Source organism: Ceratina calcarata, unplaced genomic scaffold (genome assembly GCF_001652005.2).
Source record: "Ceratina calcarata isolate Rehan_Ccalc_2016 unplaced genomic scaffold, ASM165200v1 scaffold92.2, whole genome shotgun sequence".
Lineage (NCBI taxonomy): Eukaryota > Metazoa > Arthropoda > Insecta > Hymenoptera > Apidae > Ceratina > Ceratina calcarata.
Window position 1 is genome coordinate 112,625 of NW_017180576.1, and position 17,605 is coordinate 130,229.

The following is a 17,605-nucleotide window of genomic DNA, read 5'->3' on the forward strand; positions in this document are numbered from 1 at the left end:
GTATGTCTTTTCTTTAATAATATTAGAAATATTATCAAAAACGACTAAGCTTAACAGTTTATTCTAAAATGAAAGGAGTTAAGAGATTCTTTGGTAATTTGTAAGTAAATTTACTACTACAAGCAGACTGGAAATTCACCGATACACATCGCCGCTTCCAACAATTTCACCGACAATTGGCATGAACTCTCACATTACTGTAATCTCAAGATTTGCGAACAATGAAATGTAATTATAAATACAGCGACAACGTAGCAAAAGAGTCTATCTCTATGTAAACATGAAGTTTTGGAAAAATTTATAACACTGTTACAAAATCACAATTACATTGTTTCTTTTTATGTAAGTAACTCAAATATAAAATTACATTAGAAAAAACTTATGAACAACGGAAAGTTCGTGTATAACTCTATGCAATGTATATACAAAATAACGTATTAAATTAGGGCATGTTTACAGCATGTACAAAATTCGAACCAGAGAATCGTGACATAGCTTTCAGAGGTTACTAATTTCTTTTTATATTTAAAAGTATATAATGAAGAACCAATTGATCTCGTCCTCAGCGATGTGACATCGTTTCCATAATTTTATTATTTCACGTTTAATTTCCATATTAAAAAAGTGTGCGTGTCTTCTTTCAAATTACTGCTCACTTTTATTATTTTTTTTTTAATTTTACCCTAATTACGTACGTAGAATTGCATATACTTTACACAGAATATAGACATTGGATTAGATTTATGGATTTTTTTTCTTCTTGTATCATCAATTTCTTAGAATTACTTTTCTGTAAAATTTGTGTTTATAACACACAAAGTATTTTTTGTAGAATAGACAGGCCCTTTTGTCGCATGCTCACTGTAATGAGGTACACAGACATGAAGACTTAGCTGTAAAGATCATCGTCCCCATCATCCTGGAAGGTCGGATCACCTTGTGTCGTGTCTTGAGGGCCGGTTCCTCCACTTTGCGGAAATCTACGAACAAGAGGTACAGTTACAGTGTATCGATTATTTATTAAATAGATGCAAAATTTCCTTTGTTCACCTGAAATTGCTACCAAAACCGCGAGATTGTTGAAGGGTCTGTGCGAACATTTCATATTTCCGAATATCATTGTCGGACACTGAACGTCGCGCGAATCTCATCGCTTCTTCGAAATGAGCTCTAGTTATTTCTGGTACAGGATCATCTTCATCCGTCTTTTAATAGAAAAGTACAAAATTAAAATATCGAGTCAAAATTGTGTTCAAGAAAGAGTAGAATCTTACATCCATAGACGCAGACGGATTACTGGCGCGATCTTTTTCTCTCCGAATCTCGGCTTCGATGCTTTGCCTGATGGCAAGTTTACACGCGCGTTGACATATTTCTGTTATATCCGCGCCGGAAAAACCGTGCGTCACTTTAGCTATGTAAGTGAGATCTACATCCTGTAACATAAACCATAAGTATAAGCGACTAACTGGAGACAAGTTGGGAGTTCGCTTACTTTCGCTACAGGCGATTTTCGAAGATTGGCTCTGAAAATGGCTTCTCGAGATTTCTCATCTGGCAATGGTATATAAATCAATTGATCTAATCTACCGGGTCGTAGAATGGCAGGATCAATAATGTCAGGACGATTAGTAGCTCCTATGATAAATACGTTTTTCTTGGCTCCCATTCCGTCCATTTCCGTCAGGATTTGATTTATTACACGATCCGCTGCTCCGCCAGCGTCTCCCAATGTACCGCCACGAGATTTGGCGATAGAGTCGAGTTCATCGAAGAACAATACGCAAGGAGCTGCTGCTCTTGCCTAGAAATTCCATACGTAATTAAATTGCGTTCTATTCGTTTTCAAACCGAATTACTTACCTTATCAAAGACGTCTCTGACGTTGGCCTCGGATTCACCGAACCACATCGTTAACAATTCCGGACCCTTCACGGAAATGAAATTCGCTTGACATTCGTTAGCGATCGCTTTGGCTAACAACGTTTTACCGCAACCGGGAGGTCCGTAGAACAATACGCCTCTTGATGGTTGCATGCCGAACTTCAAGAATTTGTCGGGGTGCTCCACTGGATACTGGACATAAGTAACATAATAATTAAATGATCGTACGACTCCGATCGTGAAACTAGAGTATATTCATACGAGAATTCTTACCTGCACCAATTCCTGCAGTTCCATTTTGACGTTCTGCAAACCGCCGATGTCGTCCCATGTAACAGTCGGAACTTCCACGATAGTTTCTCGCAAAGCACTTGGACTGCTCTTAGTCATGGCGTACTAAATCATAATAATATTTGTAGTAGACGGATCTAAGAATTCAGATCAGGAAATCAGGAGATCGTTACTTACCTTGAAGTTATCCATAGTCACGGCAAGAGACGATAAAACTTCGGCGTCTATATGTTCCTCCTCCAGATCAATAAGATCCATCTTCTCACGAATTTGTTGTAACGCTGCCTCAGAGCACAACGAGGCCAAGTCGGCTCCAACGTGACCATGCGTTTCAGCAGCGATCTGTGACAGACAGTTATAGTTCAGTAATCAAAATCGATCGTGTTACGTTGTCAAGTCGTACGTTACGAAGTCAAGTTGTACAGACCTCTTCCAGTTCAACATCGTCGGCCAGCTTCATGTTCTTAGTGTGGATTCGTAAGATCTCTAAACGTCCGGTGGCATCCGGTATCCCGATATCAATTTCTTTATCGAAACGGCCAAAGCGACGTAGTGCCGGATCGATGCTGTTGGGTCGATTGGTAGCTGCCATTACAATCACGTGGGCACTCTGTTTCATGCCGTCCATCAAAGTCAGCAATTGAGACACAATGCGTCTCTCTACTTCTCCATGGGTCTAGATTAAAAATACGATAATCAATCGTCGTGAATGGCCGATGAATTAAAAATAAATAATCAATAGGTATGCCTTTTCTCTTTTCGGAGCAATCGCGTCGAGCTCGTCGATGAAGATTATAGCTGGCGAATTTTTCTCAGCTTCTTCGAACGCCTTTCTCAAATTACTTTCAGACTCTCCGGCAAGCTTGCTCATGATCTCGGGGCCTGTTAACAAGAACGAACGTATGACAATTCAAAGTAGACATTAATTTCTTTAATAATAAAACGTACCGTTAATAAGGAAGAAGAACGCTCCTGTTTCGTTTGCAACAGCACGAGCGATGAGAGTCTTTCCTGTGCCCGGTGGGCCGTATAAAAGAATGCCGCGAGGCGGTTTAACGCCGATAGCTTTGAACAAAGACGGATGTCTCAGTGGTAGTTCTACCATTTCTTTAATTTGGGCTAACTGTTTGCGAACACCGCCGATGTCATCGTAACCAGCAGCGTTCAGTGCCTCTTCCTCCTCCTACAATGTGTCGTGCACATTTTTAATTCTGATAACAACACTAAATAATAGAAAAAACTATAACATTTATGTCGAACCGACCTCTCTCTTGATGGGATCTCCTTCGCAGTGAATAATTGTATCTGGAGCTACGATACAAAATGGTCCAGGATCTGTTTCTACTACCTTAAACTCTACAACGCGCATACCACCGCGTACAATGAAAGTATCGTCTTTATGAACGGGACGATATGCTTCTAAGAAATACGGTTTCAGATATACTTCAAATAAGTTTCTGTGACAAAAACGTGTAGATGTAAATGATGAAACAGCATGGGGAGAGAATATATTTGGAAATACTGATTTACCCTGTGAGACCAGTTATAGTGTCATCCATTGCTAGCACGTGGATACGTTTTCCGTATTTAACTTCTGGACAGGCTTGTACAGAGACAACGTCGCTCAAGCGTACACGCAAATTGTTTCTTATAACACGATTCATGCGAATCTTTTCATCGGGGCAAGTATCGTCGGAAAGGACGATGCACACAGTCTCCTTGCGTCGTTTGCCTTTCAGTAATACTGTGTCTCCTCGGAAAAGCTGTAGCTCGTCCATTTTCGCTTGAGACAAAGCCACGACGGAATTGTCATCGGCGATCGCCTCATCTACTATTAACCTATTTGGTTTGTCCTTCTTTCGAAGGATAGCTGTTGCCAGATCTTCACTGTTAAAAGATTCATTCAAACGACTTATAAGTAAATTAATAATAAGGAACTTGTTAGGCTGTTTATATTAATGATAAATAAATCTGATTCGTCAGCTTCTTCGAACGCCTTTCTCAAATTACTTTCAGACTCTCCGGCAAGCTTGCTCATGATCTCGGGGCCTGTTAACAAGAACGAACGTATGACAATTCAAAGTAGACATTAATTTCTTTAATAATAAAACGTACCGTTAATAAGGAAGAAGAACGCTCCTGTTTCGTTTGCAACAGCACGAGCGATGAGAGTCTTTCCTGTGCCCGGTGGGCCGTATAAAAGAATGCCGCGAGGCGGTTTAACGCCGATAGCTTTGAACAAAGACGGATGTCTCAGTGGTAGTTCTACCATTTCTTTAATTTGGGCTAACTGTTTGCGAACACCGCCGATGTCATCGTAACCAGCAGCGTTCAGTGCCTCTTCCTCCTCCTACAATGTGTCGTGCACATTTTTAATTCTGATAACAACACTAAATAATAGAAAAAACTATAACATTTATGTCGAACCGACCTCTCTCTTGATGGGATCTCCTTCGCAGTGAATAATTGTATCTGGAGCTACGATACAAAATGGTCCAGGATCTGTTTCTACTACCTTAAACTCTACAACGCGCATACCACCGCGTACAATGAAAGTATCGTCTTTATGAACGGGACGATATGCTTCTAAGAAATACGGTTTCAGATATACTTCAAATAAGTTTCTGTGACAAAAACGTGTAGATGTAAATGATGAAACAGCATGGGGAGAGAATATATTTGGAAATACTGATTTACCCTGTGAGACCAGTTATAGTGTCATCCATTGCTAGCACGTGGATACGTTTTCCGTATTTAACTTCTGGACAGGCTTGTACAGAGACAACGTCGCTCAAGCGTACACGCAAATTGTTTCTTATAACACGATTCATGCGAATCTTTTCATCGGGGCAAGTATCGTCGGAAAGGACGATGCACACAGTCTCCTTGCGTCGTTTGCCTTTCAGTAATACTGTGTCTCCTCGGAAAAGCTGTAGCTCGTCCATTTTCGCTTGAGACAAAGCCACGACGGAATTGTCATCGGCGATCGCCTCATCTACTATTAACCTATTTGGTTTGTCCTTCTTTCGAAGGATAGCTGTTGCCAGATCTTCACTGTTAAAAGATTCATTCAAACGACTTATAAGTAAATTAATAATAAGGAACTTGTTAGGCTGTTTATATTAATGATAAATAAATCTGATTCGATATTAGCCACGTCCATACTTCCTTAAGTAAAAACTTTTTCACAAGAATATAAATTATTATTAATATGTTTAAACTTTAATAATATTCATCGTTGAATGTCGTAAGATATTTAATGAAAATTAATTACCTTTATTTCCATGATCTGATATCAAAGATGGTACACAAAATCGAGAATTACATTGTGAAATTAATTCGACCCGATAGAAACATTTCCGGGAAACATTAAGAAGAGATAAAGGAAAATAAGACGTTTGAATCGTCTGTACAGGCAGTCTTTAATAATCAAACAGGATATACGTATATGTATGTGTCCGTGTTAGCAATTGTTATCAAATAATGCGAAGGGATATAATTGATATCCTAGAATGGGTGACTTTCAAATACTGTTGCGTCTCTGTAAGAATCCTTAAAACTAAATAAAGGTTGCATCGATGAGTTTTTAAAGGTTTAACAAATGTCGTATGACCAGTAGGAAATATCAACGTCAGTAAAATGCCTTTGTCACGTTCGGTATAGTATTCGGCCATGACCAGTCGGCACGCGAAAAAGATAAGCGCGATTCGTGTCACGGAGTTAATTAACGCGATTAATAGGAACTTCCAAAGGAAGAATTGGGCTTGACGATATAAAATTCGATGAACGCTATTTATTTCCATAAAAATCTATAAAAAGACGCGGTTGCGTCGACATGATGACAACGTAAAATTGGGAGCCAGCATGGATTCGTTTTATTTGCATAGATCGCGTTTCTTTTAACAGTATCACAATTAAATTCTTGTGAGTATCGAACGGTATTTCATTATTAACTCGCTTACCTTTTCGGTTCACCCATTATTTCACTTTGACTTCAACGGAAAAGAAAATGCACAAGCACGATCAGAACTCAGTCAGTATCGCAATACCTACGAGTCAGCAGCAACACCACTATACCAGATCCAATGAACATTTCTCATTTGAACTTCCATGGCTTGCATTGGACTCCCCCATTGAAGAGTCGAAACCTGAAGGCAGATTTTCAATATCTCTGTCAATTTGACAACTCGTACAAATCCTATTGGCCACGATCTTTTGACAGAGCAAGCGAAATATTCAAATTATCTTCGTAATTCTCAGTCTTCGATTTCCATTAGTCATAATCGAGCGTGTAATCATTTCATGTACTACAGAACAAGAATTTAGAAGAGAACCTGCGTACCGCTCTTAATTATTACACATTACATACAGAATGTTGTTAATGTAATATATAAGAGATCCTATATAAATTTATTCTACATTTTGATCATCGCTGAGGAGAATGACGTTTCTCATATTAGATATCAATCCAGATGAATAAAATTTAAAGCCCCGGCATTACAGACATCGTTTCAATTTGTAATGAAAATGTATATAACGATAAGAAGACGAATTATATTTCTCTCGTTTCAATTTTAATCCGTATTCATCGGATGAATCTAGCAGGATTTAATTTGAAAATAGTTTGTTAAAGTTGTGGTGAAGCTTTACACGGTTTACGTCACGACCACGACATTCTCAGAGTGAGAATTCGATAAATATATTTACTTGTTCAATCGGTCTATGATGGCTGGGATTAAAGGTTATTCGGCATATTATTGATCAAGCAAATACACAAACTTTTGTTCTAAAATTTCGAGAGCACGATACCATCGGCGAAAATTAATTGATAATGTTCAAGTAAAAAGTGATACATGTCACACCATAACCTTGCTACTCTTATTGTCATCGCTGTCAAAATTTTGTGTATAAGCAACGCATGTTCATTAACTTCCTTTATACACGATATAGACACCTGTGCATCATTTCGTTTTTATTTAAATCCCATTTCACACTCGATCTCGTTACTTGTTTCCTGTTCTGAACGCTATTTCTTGTGATTTTACACAGTTGACATTTAATCTTTTTGTGTGTGAGATGTGTGTAAGACGATTGAAATATTTCTGATAAATGTAGAAATTCTTGGAAGCATCAAGTCTCATCTTGTTATACATTTAATATTGAATATATAAAGTGTATCATTATTCGAGTTTACTCCTTGTCATTTCCATTCTCCTTTTGCATGAGATCCTTTATAATTCAAATAGTGGGATTTTAAATTGTATATATAATAAATTATTTTGTGTTTTCATTCCCTGAAATCGATGGGCTTCAATAAACAAACAGCGTAAGTAGTTTTAAGCAAGAGATACCAGGATTTCCTAATACAAATTATAACAAGGAATCTTTTTATAGATTAGTACTTTTGGCATTTGGAGGATCTATTGGTATGACATTTGTCATACTGGGTTGTGCATTGCCAGCATATAAGTGAGGATCATCTATAGAAGGTATTCGTGAATTATAATAAGAACATGTATTAACTACATTTATTTGTTCCAGAGTGTGGTGGCCGTTTTTCGTTGTACTGTTCTATGTGTTGGCACCAGTACCGACTATAATTGCACGTCGGCACACGAGCGAACATGGGGGTTCTAATCCGTGTTTGGAATTGGCAGTATTCATCACTATGGGCTTTGTCATATCATCGTTCGCGCTTCCTATCGTTTTAGCTCGGTCTCCAGCCAGTCATCCATTGGTAAGTCCGAGTCTTTTAAATGTGGCATAAAAATAAAATCGATTTACACACGTTTTCTTCTTTCTATTTTTAGATACAATGGGGTGCATGTTATTTGACTCTAGCAGGTAACATCATCGTCTATCTAACTCTAGTCGGATTTTTCTTAGCATTCGATCAAGAAGAATTTGAATACAGCTCCTGGTGAAATACTGTACTTCCCTGTACTTATTTATTAATTTTACACGGTAACATTTTCAAATATATATATATATGTGTGTGTGTATATATATATATATATCTCGTTCCGTTTTCACACGCTTCGTATATAATTTGGATGCAGGTTTTTGCAAGGCAAAAGGAAGAATATAAATCATATACTGCACTGACTGACAGTTACGTGTTGATTCTAAGTCATCGCAAAATTGGTAGTATATTATAATACTTACATGATACACATATTACCATAAGTCATTTATAAATACAGTAGATGCTGATAACGCTATAACAAATAGTATTACGATAACTAATATAAAAATCGACGACCGTTTATTTTGCTATTTTCATCCAGTGATTGAACTACTCAAAGTCTGATCGAATCAAATTTTTCACGAACTATCATTCGAACAAATATTCGACACGAAACTATATCGAGATACGTGCGATTTGTAATACGTAATTTTTGTTGAATTTTCGTTTTTCAAAGCAATATAAATAAATCCCTTCATTACTTCTTTTATAATTACTTTATACTGTTGGTTATTCTTTTAAAAATTGAACATTGTAAAATAATCTATTGCACAATTATTAAAAAAGCGTTTTGTATCAAGTTATTATAGTGGTTTTTATAACGAAGGAAATAAAAGTTTTCATATTTAATAATACTCATATAAACTCGTTGGAACGATACAGAGATTCTGGTAAGAAATTTGACTTTCTCAATGGACTTGGACGTTCAGGTTCAGGAAGCGGTAAACGGGTTTCGCTGTCATAAAAATCATTCTGTTCGGTCGGCAGTCAACTCGATTAGGAAGATCTTTATTGCGTGCAGTGTCATCGTTCGTTATAATAATTTATCAAGACTTTCGCGCACGATTTAATAAAGTCGGATTGGGTCTCGGCCCAGATTTCTAAATTATGGAACATGCGAACGACTTCCTTCTCCTCCAATTTAACAGTCCATTCATTGGTCTGCACGTCCTCGTCCAAATGAAGTTCCTCGACTTTCAACGTATCGTCACAGGAAGACAACGATTCCATTTGTTCAGAATCAACATTTTCCTTCACCTCGGGTTCGCCTTGGACGAAGACAGTTTCAAAATCCGGTCGACTCTTCGTATCTTCGGCTCTCACCTCCTGGTCACCTAAAAATTTCTGCCAAGATACTTCAAAGTCCGCGCGCGTGATTTCGTTCCAAGCTTCGCTGATTAAGAATATACAGTCCTTTATAGTATAAGAAAATTTATCGATACCCTCGCTACATTCGTTCAGCTGTTGTAGTAATTTGTGCCAAAACAATTTTTTACATTTAGTACTTATTGGCAGAATCGCGGAGGTCGTGTAAGGCGGGAGGACGATCAACTTAAAATCCGAGCTGTCGAACATTTTTACATAAGATATATCGGTTTTAAAATTGTTAATCAGCAGCATCACTTTCCCTGTACGACGATTCTCCTTTTGACGTTGCCTCACGCTACATTGAAAATGATTCACGTACCAATCGTTAAAAAGGTTTTTATCAATAGACGTGTACAACTGATGTTTATATATAACCGGCAGAGGATCTTTACAATTCTTTAAAGACGGCGGGACGGCGTATTTATGGACAAAGAGCAACGGGAGTTTATGCGTGCCGACGATATTCGCGCAGAACGCCAGAGCGATATAATCCTTCGTACCATTTTTCACCGGCAGTTTAATGTTTGGGTTTATCTTTTTCGGGAATTTTTTCCATAGCAAACATGTTTTATGCATTATATAAACGTCCTCTTTGTCCATGTTCAGTTCGCTTATCAGCTTGGACAGTTGCTTCGTCGTCAATTCACTGTCATTGATTATCGTCTCGTGAACGTAATTAGGGAACACGTTGTATCTTTGCTTGAAACGGTATAACCAGCCTCGACCGCCTCCGCTCGCGACGAACTTGGACGCCAGCGCGCTACCAAACTTGCTCTCGTGAAACTCCTTCGCCTTCTTCTGTAGCATGCTATCGGTGATCCAGACTTTCCCCTTTTTCCGTTCGTCCATGACCCATTCGTACAATCGAACGGATATATCCTCGAATAGGTCCCTCGGCTTCCTCATCATGGTCAGATTCTGCGGGCATTTGGAAATTTCCCGGAGCGATTTTACGTTCCTTTGATAACGCTGTATGGTCTTCTGGTGGAGTCCATACTCGACCATCAGCTCTTGGATCGTCGCTCCTTTTTCCAGCTTCTGTATTATCTCTAAACGCGTACCGAACGTGATTTCCTTTCTTCTCGGCGCGGACGGTTTGCGTCTTGGTTTGCTCAGTTGTTTCTCTTTAATCTCGTTTGTCGCTGAATCGGATGGTTCTGGTTCAACCGGCGATGACATGATTATAAAAATGTTACGATATTTTTAGATAGATCTTTTATCAAATCGTAATCCTACAAATATTTTGCACAATATCTTACGCAATGAGAAGTAATTGCAGAAGATTGCGAAATCATTTGTACAATCCCTTAATGAGAAGTGTGAGAGCTAACAGTCTTGTTCAGATGGACGCAGGCTCTACATCGTTTAATTAACGATCGAAATACGAGACATTGTCTTAAGACTATTTTTTAATTCAACTATTCACTAAATTCAGTATTGTTCGATCTCTCGTGAATCCAGTGTCACAGTGTCATGTATTCCATTTTAATTCACACTACTTACTTTCACCGTAAGTTTTTTATCCTCGAGGCGCCAGATCAGGTGTAAGTTAGTTAAGATATAATAAGCAATTTCTTGGTATTCCCTTGTCATGAGAAAAAGTTAATTTGTTAGAGCTTGTGATACGTAAGGTTAAGGGCAGGCTTGCTCTCTCGGCTTCCGTCTTGTCGTAAAACATGGAACGCAGACCCTTTTAACTTACGCATACCAAAATCTTCCATTCAGTTGAACGATATAAATTCATTTTATAGGGTTTGATATCTTACAAAGTTGGAAATCTTTTTTTCGACCATGTTTATCTGCCATCAGCTGTTAGCCAGATTTTGTATCATGGATCTCCTTGGATCAGTGATGGGTATATCGTGTGATTTCCTGGCACTAAACATTCAAAAGCCATGTGCATTGTGCACCGAGGAGATGATACCAGAGAGGAAATCACCCTTATATATCAATTAAGATGAATAATCGGTTACAAGTATATAATTTCATTGTACATTACTACAAGTTAGTCTTAAAATATTTTATAAATGTAAGATTTTTGTATCTTGTCAGTCGTTTAAAAGTGAAATAAAGATCTTGTTAAACATATACTTAACTTACTGTCTATTTAATTACCTGTCCGCTACTCCTGGAATAACCAACACCCATTCCTTAGCGAGAACTATAACTCGAAATAACAGTCCTGGTCGCTATTAAATTAGTTGTATAAGTACGTCAAATTCAGCAATGCGGAATTCTTGGAAATGACGTCATCAATAGGAATTAGTGCTACCTCTTGTGCTATCATATTCTCCTAATACATAGTTAAATTTTCGACAAAATTGTTGCTCTTCTAGAATTCTTGGAATCGTGACGTCACAGCAAGAGTTAATGCTACCTCCTATATTGTCATGTTCTCCTGATACAAAGTCCATTTTTCGATCAAAAGTTTTGCTCTCCGAGAATTCTTGGAAGTGACGTCATCAGTAGTAGTTAGTGCTACCTCCTACCAACTCATATTCTCCTAATACAAAGTTCAATTTTGGAGAAAAATTTTCGGTCTCCGAGAATTCTTGGAAATGACGTCATCACTCAGAGTTAGTGCTACTACCTCCTATCACTTTATATTCTCCTAATACAAAGTCCAAATTCAGGCAAAAATTTTGTCGAAAATTTCACTTTGTATTAGGAGAATATAAAGTGATAGGAGGTACCACTAACTAATTTAGTGCTACCTCCTACCAACTCATATTCTCCTAATACAAAGTCCGATTTTGGAGAAAAATTTTGCTTGAAATTGGACTTTGTATTAGGAGAATATGAGTTGGTAGGAGGTAGCACTAACTCCTGGTGATGACGTCATTTCCAAGAATTCTCGGAGACCAAAATTTTTCTCGAAAATAGAACTTTGTATCAGGAGAATATGATAGCATAGGAGGTAGCACTAACTACTACTGATGACGTCACTTCCAAGAATTCTCGGAGAGCAAAACTTTTGATCGAAAAATGGACTTTGTATCAGGAGAATATGACAATATAGGAGGTAGCACTAACTCTTGCTGTGACGTCACGATTCCAAGAATTTTTAAAATTTCTATTCTATCTTATTTCTACTTATACTAAGTGAAGATGGCATGGAGAAGGGATTGGACGTGGATAAAGTTAAAGCTAAGTAACAAGACGTTTCGATTTTATTTAATCTATATCTTTATTAATGCAATTTTAAAAGTTATATCATATTTTACAAAGAGTATCGTATTTTAATAATAGAGCATGCGATAACTTCGTTGTAACTCCTTATTATTTCTGGAGGTTCTGGTCCTTGTTGATTGAGAGGCACCTGATGATGATCAAGAGCAACCTGAGAAAAATGTTTCAGACGAAAGTTGTAGTCCATCTGTCAGAAATATGATGACATATCCATGTAATGACACGGTTGTGTGATTACGTCTCACGTTTTACTAAGATATCTCGACGTGAGAGACCCGCCACAGACTGATCAATAATAATTTTAACGAGTGACTAAGAAATTTCAAGCCATCCCGATGTCTCGAAGCGTTTCACTGAGATATCTTGACGGGAGAGAACAGCAAGGGACAGGAGAGACTATGGAGAGACGGGAGAGACCAGCAAGGGACAGGAGAGACCATAGAGAGACGGGAGAGACCAGCAAGGAGCAGGAGAGACCATAGAGAGACGGGAGAGGCCAGCAAGGGGCAGGAGAGACCATGGAGAGACGGGGGAGTCATCAGGCACGATCGACGTTTCTTCAAAACGACGCTGCCTCGTTTGCGTTTACTTTCGACAAGCTGAATCGACTATCTGAATTAATTCAGGCATCCATTTGATCACGATGGTCACGATCCTTCCAACGAAACAAGACTCTTCCTTTAAATATCGCGTTAGAAAATGATTTACGAACATGCATGCAAACAATACGGTTTACGAGAAACAATTTGGCAATGTTGACGAACTAATTAGAAAGTACATGATGAAAGTAAATGATCGAAACAAGCGAAGGACAGAGAGAAAGAGAGGGTGTATGAGTCGTTTCGAAGAGAGCGGTCAAATTCACAAACGACACGAAGTGACAGTAATCGTTCAGAATATATTTACAAGAGCAGTACAAAGAATAACGCGATATTACACGTACATATTTGTTGTTACGTACAACTAACAAGTAATTGGTAAGCAGGTGAACAGTTTAATTGTTAATTGAGGCACGTGACAATAAGGCATTTCTACAGAGGACAAAGTACGATCGTGCATATGTAAAATGTTCGCAGGTTCAATCTTTAAAAATAATTCAAATTACTTACTAACGATCGTTTAAAGTCGCGCCTATTTCGGCCGCCGAACTCGTATGAAATCAAGAACATTTTGAAAAATGGTCATTCGTCGATTGTTCCGAAAATACCTTTTTTTTTCTTTACGTACATAAAAGACGCGAAGATCATTGACAAAGCGACGATAAAAGAACACGTTTCTCGGTAGCGTTCGGTCACTACCTTCTTAATTAGAAACGATACGATCTCTGGATCTTTACATATTCACGATCGTACGAGTTACATTAGTGGACGTCACAATGAAAGTTGTGTCAGTACGTCGGTGCAAAAAATGCGTATTTGTGTGTCACTCAATCGCTTCCCTGCGTGTCTCGTTACACCGATTACGCTATCGTATTGAATACCACGTTGTGGTTAATAATGGATCTCCGTCATGTGTTCGTCGTATGCGTGTGTGTGTGGGGGTGTATGTGTGCACGGTTTTATACAAATGCAGTAGAAAGATTCGTCGCTGGGAAATGAAATTCGGTAGAACGTAGAAGTCGAGATCAGATGTGAATGATCGAGCGACATCGAACAGGTATACACGTTGTACACACTTATATCATCGTCGTGATTCTCAATATGATCGATCGACGATTGTAAAGAGGAAGGGACAATCACGAAGCGGACAATTAACAATGAAACGAGACACGATCATGAACGTCGAACGTAAGAATTAGACGATGGCGCAAACATGGGCACAGTGACAGGCACGTCGTAGAGTCGGCGTAGATTCTACCACAGATGCGATCCAATGGAACGTGTGCGAATCGTTACCCTCTAACTTCGAACCTCCGATTACGACGCGATACTTGGTCTATTAAAAATATTGTACTCAGTTCTCAACGTCTGTGACAACGTTCGACTCGATTCGCACACGTCCGTTGAGAAGACACTTTTAGTAATTCATACAAGAATACACAGGAAACGAATGATTTCATTTAGTCGCATTGCAAATATATAAATATATGTACCTCTCGATGTCGTATCCAATATCGCAGGGGAGTGTCGTACTTTAAACGCCTCTTTATATCATATGTTACGTACGTATCTTCCTCTTATAATAGTGACCCTGATTATGCATGTCGTTTGTGCAAAGAATAAATCGCTCGACAAGGATAATCGATATATTTAAAAGAAACAGTTCTCCCAAAGGAAACAATTATAATTTTCATATACGTTTCGTATATATAATTGATAAATTAATCGCGTCCAAATATCTGTTCGGTATAAAATACAGAGGGTCCTCTTATTTTTTAACAAATATATCAAACGTATTTAAGATCCCTACGTCTAAAGAAAACTATTCGTAACAAATCGAGTTTGTAAAGATCATGCTTTACTGTACAGATTATGTTACAAGTAATGAAAGATCGTCAATTCGTCTGTTTTCGCGTTGGTATTGGATCGCGTTTTTCGAACACTTGCGAACCTCGTCGTTCTTTTAACTAGACGATCAAAGTCGATGAACTGATCGTTCGCACGTGCTCGAGCGACGCTCAAATAAAATACTGCCAAATGTAAAAACCAAATAAAATGTATTCTATGGGAAACATCATATATCATTATGCTGATACATTGAAAATATAACGACGATGCGTGTATTACAATGTTCCGCCCGCCCGCGCGCGTGCGAGTGTACGTGTGTGTATAGCCTTATGTCCGTGTCTAGATTTCATATATGCGCTCGATACGCGTGTAACGTTGCTGTGTGTAGGAAACAAACAGAGATAGAGAGAGAGAGAGAGAGAGAGTGAGAGTGAGAGAGAGAGAGAAAGAGAAAGAGAGAGTTTTTGGTAAAACTTCGTTTCAGGACATCGCTTTCTTTCTTCAACTTTTCTTCTATATTTTCTGATACACAGTACTCGGATGGGTACAGACGAAACATGCCTAAATACGTTTGTTCGAACGTTACGCGTGATTAAAATTCGGGTGTTAAAAAGCGGACGGCTTCACCGATTTCGATGATTTTTAATTCTAAATAATTTTTCCTTCTAAACGCGACCGTCGCTCAATCTTAGTTTCCGAAATTGTCGAATCCGATGAACTGGGCAGTATCGACTTTGATTCCTCTCGTTGACAGCGTGAAACGATTGACAACATTATATTAAGAGCGTGAAATTTTAAACGAGCGTAACTCTCGACCCCTCGGTTAAAAATCGGCACGCCACGTGTCTCTGCCCATCGAGTAAGTATCGTCGGAAAATGGTATAGAAGAACCGTAGAACCGATGCCCCGACGAGAAGTGTAGCCAAGTTTCGTTTAGTGATGTGCACAGGGGCTTAATGGCGATGATCACATCGATTATTATTATTATTAACTGCTGCAAAGATCTTATACTGACCGAGCGATAGGCGATACGGCGCGTATGGTCCTTTGTGATCAGTATCAATAATACAAATAATAATAATAATAATAATAGTAGTAATAGTAGTAATAGTAGCAATAGCATTAATAGTAATAGTGGTGATCGTGGTAATAGTTGTAGTAATTACGGTAATAGTAAATAGTAATGATCGCGGTGATCGATGATCTTGACGAGGATTTATCATGATTATTATTATTGTTAATATTATTATAGTCTATTGACAGTAATATAACATGTAACAACGACCGGATATGTCGAGCACCAAAGAAATGTGTATAAACGGCGTTACGTTTAAATCGGGCAACTGGTAGCGATGAGGATTCGTTCAAAGTTCCGCGTTCGTTCAGCTGTAGCAACGTCAAACGATATTGAAACGTGGATTTGTGAAAAATCTATTCTTCCCACGAGACGCTTCTCGAAGCTGACGTCGGGTGAAGGAAAAATCGAAAGTTAAACGAGAACGAAGTCGCGACGTGCCCGATTTTCACGCAAGAACTATCGGACCGGAAGTTCCGATTACTATTCCTATTTAATCAGGCGTGTCCGTTATTGTACCATTCTTCCTCGCACCGGAGTTTATGAAAAACCGGATAATTCCATGGACATACGACCATTTTGGCAATCTCGCGACACAAACGACCAACTATATAGAATCACGGGTTTTCGGCACTTAAAGAAAGTCTAGTGAACGTTAAACGGAGAAAAGAATAGAACGAGGGGACGCGAGAACGGATTCGAGAAAGCAACAATAGAAAATAAAGAAAGGAAGAAGCGAAAGTACGAACGTAACGAATTGATTGATTCGTGTCTTCTTAAAAATCGATGAGAAATGGCACTATGCGCCAGAAAGAAAAGGGATTCACTTTCCTTTCTGTCTTCTTCGCGGATTTATCATCGTCTACTTAAACGTACAGAACTAGAATACGCCGTAATATATTTATCTGTTCTTCTTGTGTGTGTCTGTTCTGTTTAATAGTAACAATATCTATGTAGCACGTTATGCGGTTACGTTTAACTTCGATATCGATTACATATACGAGTAGTCGCTGTTCCTTCTATTTTAAAACCCTCCTTACACACTTCTTCTTCTTTTTCGACGCCCATTTAGTACTCTCACTGGGCGTTCAACTATTCAAACCGTCTGCACTTTCCCCTTTTTGTTTTCCTCGTTCAACGGTACGACGTAAACGACTATTTCTTTCATTTACCAGTTTATCTTTACAAATAACAGTAGTATATCGCTACGTAATAATATTTAAAAAGTATGTTAATAATGCAACCATACGCGTGTGTTCCGCTCGTCTCAAAACTCCGCGACCGATCGATCGGAACGCGAGTCCATTTGAAAATCACATATATCACCCTATATATATATCTTTCTATTCTTTACGTTCTTAATTATTATTATCAGTGTATCTTATTTTCTTCACGCGTTTATTTACAACATTGAAAAAAGAGAGAACGAACCGCGCCGGTCGACCGATCGAGGGGTGAGTTTCGAATGGGAACGCACGGTCGGTGGTTAACAATAGAATGGCGGTACTCTCGAGTCTCCGTTTGTTTAAAAATGTGATGCTACGTGACTTTACAAGATATGTTCAGTATCTTTTAAACTTACTTTTACATACGCGTATATATATA

At 38.4% G+C, this 17,605-nt stretch overlaps 3 protein-coding genes across 9 annotated transcripts; 1 reads left to right on the forward strand and 2 right to left on the reverse strand.

The window, feature by feature from the left end:
* Positions 1–94: 94 nt before the first annotated feature.
* TER94 (transitional endoplasmic reticulum ATPase TER94) lies at positions 95–6,293 on the reverse strand. Of its 2 annotated transcripts, XM_018035614.2 has the most exons (13): positions 6,138–6,293; positions 4,873–5,229; positions 4,607–4,799; positions 4,291–4,525; positions 2,924–3,057; positions 2,603–2,851; positions 2,353–2,517; positions 2,158–2,280; positions 1,864–2,076; positions 1,496–1,804; positions 1,275–1,436; positions 1,051–1,205; positions 95–980 (listed from the first exon to the last, which is right to left on the reverse strand). In XM_018035614.2, exons 1-13 carry the CDS (start codon positions 6,152–6,154, stop codon positions 890–892), a joined length of 2,403 nt encoding a protein of 800 aa, XP_017891103.1. In that variant the 5' UTR covers positions 6,155–6,293; the 3' UTR covers positions 95–889. The 2 variants fall into 2 exon arrangements, with proteins under 2 accessions (XP_017891103.1, XP_017891104.1); XM_018035615.2 differs by lacking the exons at positions 4,291–4,525; positions 4,607–4,799; positions 4,873–5,229; positions 6,138–6,293 and adding exons at positions 3,124–3,358; positions 3,440–3,632; positions 3,706–4,098.
* A 239-nt stretch (positions 6,294–6,532) lies between these two features.
* LOC108631681 (leptin receptor gene-related protein) lies at positions 6,533–8,641 on the forward strand. 6 transcript variants are annotated; one of them, XM_026819069.1, is made up of 5 exons: positions 6,533–6,558; positions 7,570–7,644; positions 7,717–7,912; positions 7,986–8,139; positions 8,235–8,641. In XM_026819069.1, the coding sequence occupies exons 1-4, from the start codon at positions 6,548–6,550 to the stop codon at positions 8,097–8,099; spliced, it is 396 nt and encodes a 131-aa protein (XP_026674870.1). In that variant the 5' UTR covers positions 6,533–6,547; the 3' UTR covers positions 8,100–8,139; positions 8,235–8,641. The 6 variants fall into 6 exon arrangements, with proteins under 6 accessions (XP_026674870.1, XP_017891283.1, XP_026674872.1 ...); XM_018035794.2 differs by lacking the exon at positions 6,533–6,558 and adding an exon at positions 6,617–6,916 and having other exon boundaries at positions 7,575–7,644; XM_026819071.1 differs by lacking the exon at positions 6,533–6,558 and adding an exon at positions 6,633–6,916.
* Positions 8,642–8,896: 255 nt separating this feature from the next.
* Positions 8,897–11,613, reverse strand: LOC108631541 (jerky protein homolog-like). Its single transcript, XM_018035530.2, has one exon. The coding sequence runs from the start codon at positions 10,466–10,468 to the stop codon at positions 8,945–8,947; it is 1,524 nt and encodes a 507-aa protein (XP_017891019.1). The 5' UTR covers positions 10,469–11,613; the 3' UTR covers positions 8,897–8,944.
* Between the last annotated feature and the right edge of the window lie 5,992 nt (positions 11,614–17,605).

Excerpts from the sequence above, each read along its gene's own strand:
- TER94 (XM_018035614.2), bottom strand. Across the intron at positions 3,058-4,290 it reads GTTCTTCTTCCTTATTAACG|GCCCCGAGATCATGAGCAAG; the intron begins GTACGTTTTATT and ends TCTTGTTAACAG. Across the intron at positions 2,077-2,157 it reads AACTGCAGGAATTGGTGCAG|TATCCAGTGGAGCACCCCGA; the intron begins GTAAGAATTCTC and ends ACTTATGTCCAG.
- LOC108631681 (XM_018035793.2), top strand. The coding sequence starts at position 7,479 with ATGGGCTTCAATAAACAAACAGC. Across the intron at positions 7,645-7,716 it reads TGTGCATTGCCAGCATATAA|AGTGTGGTGGCCGTTTTTCG; the intron begins GTGAGGATCATC and ends TATTTGTTCCAG. Across the intron at positions 7,913-7,985 it reads CTCCAGCCAGTCATCCATTG|ATACAATGGGGTGCATGTTA; the intron begins GTAAGTCCGAGT and ends TTCTATTTTTAG.
- LOC108631541 (XM_018035530.2), bottom strand. The coding sequence starts at position 10,468 with ATGTCATCGCCGGTTGAACCAGAACCATCCGATTCAGCGACAAACGAG.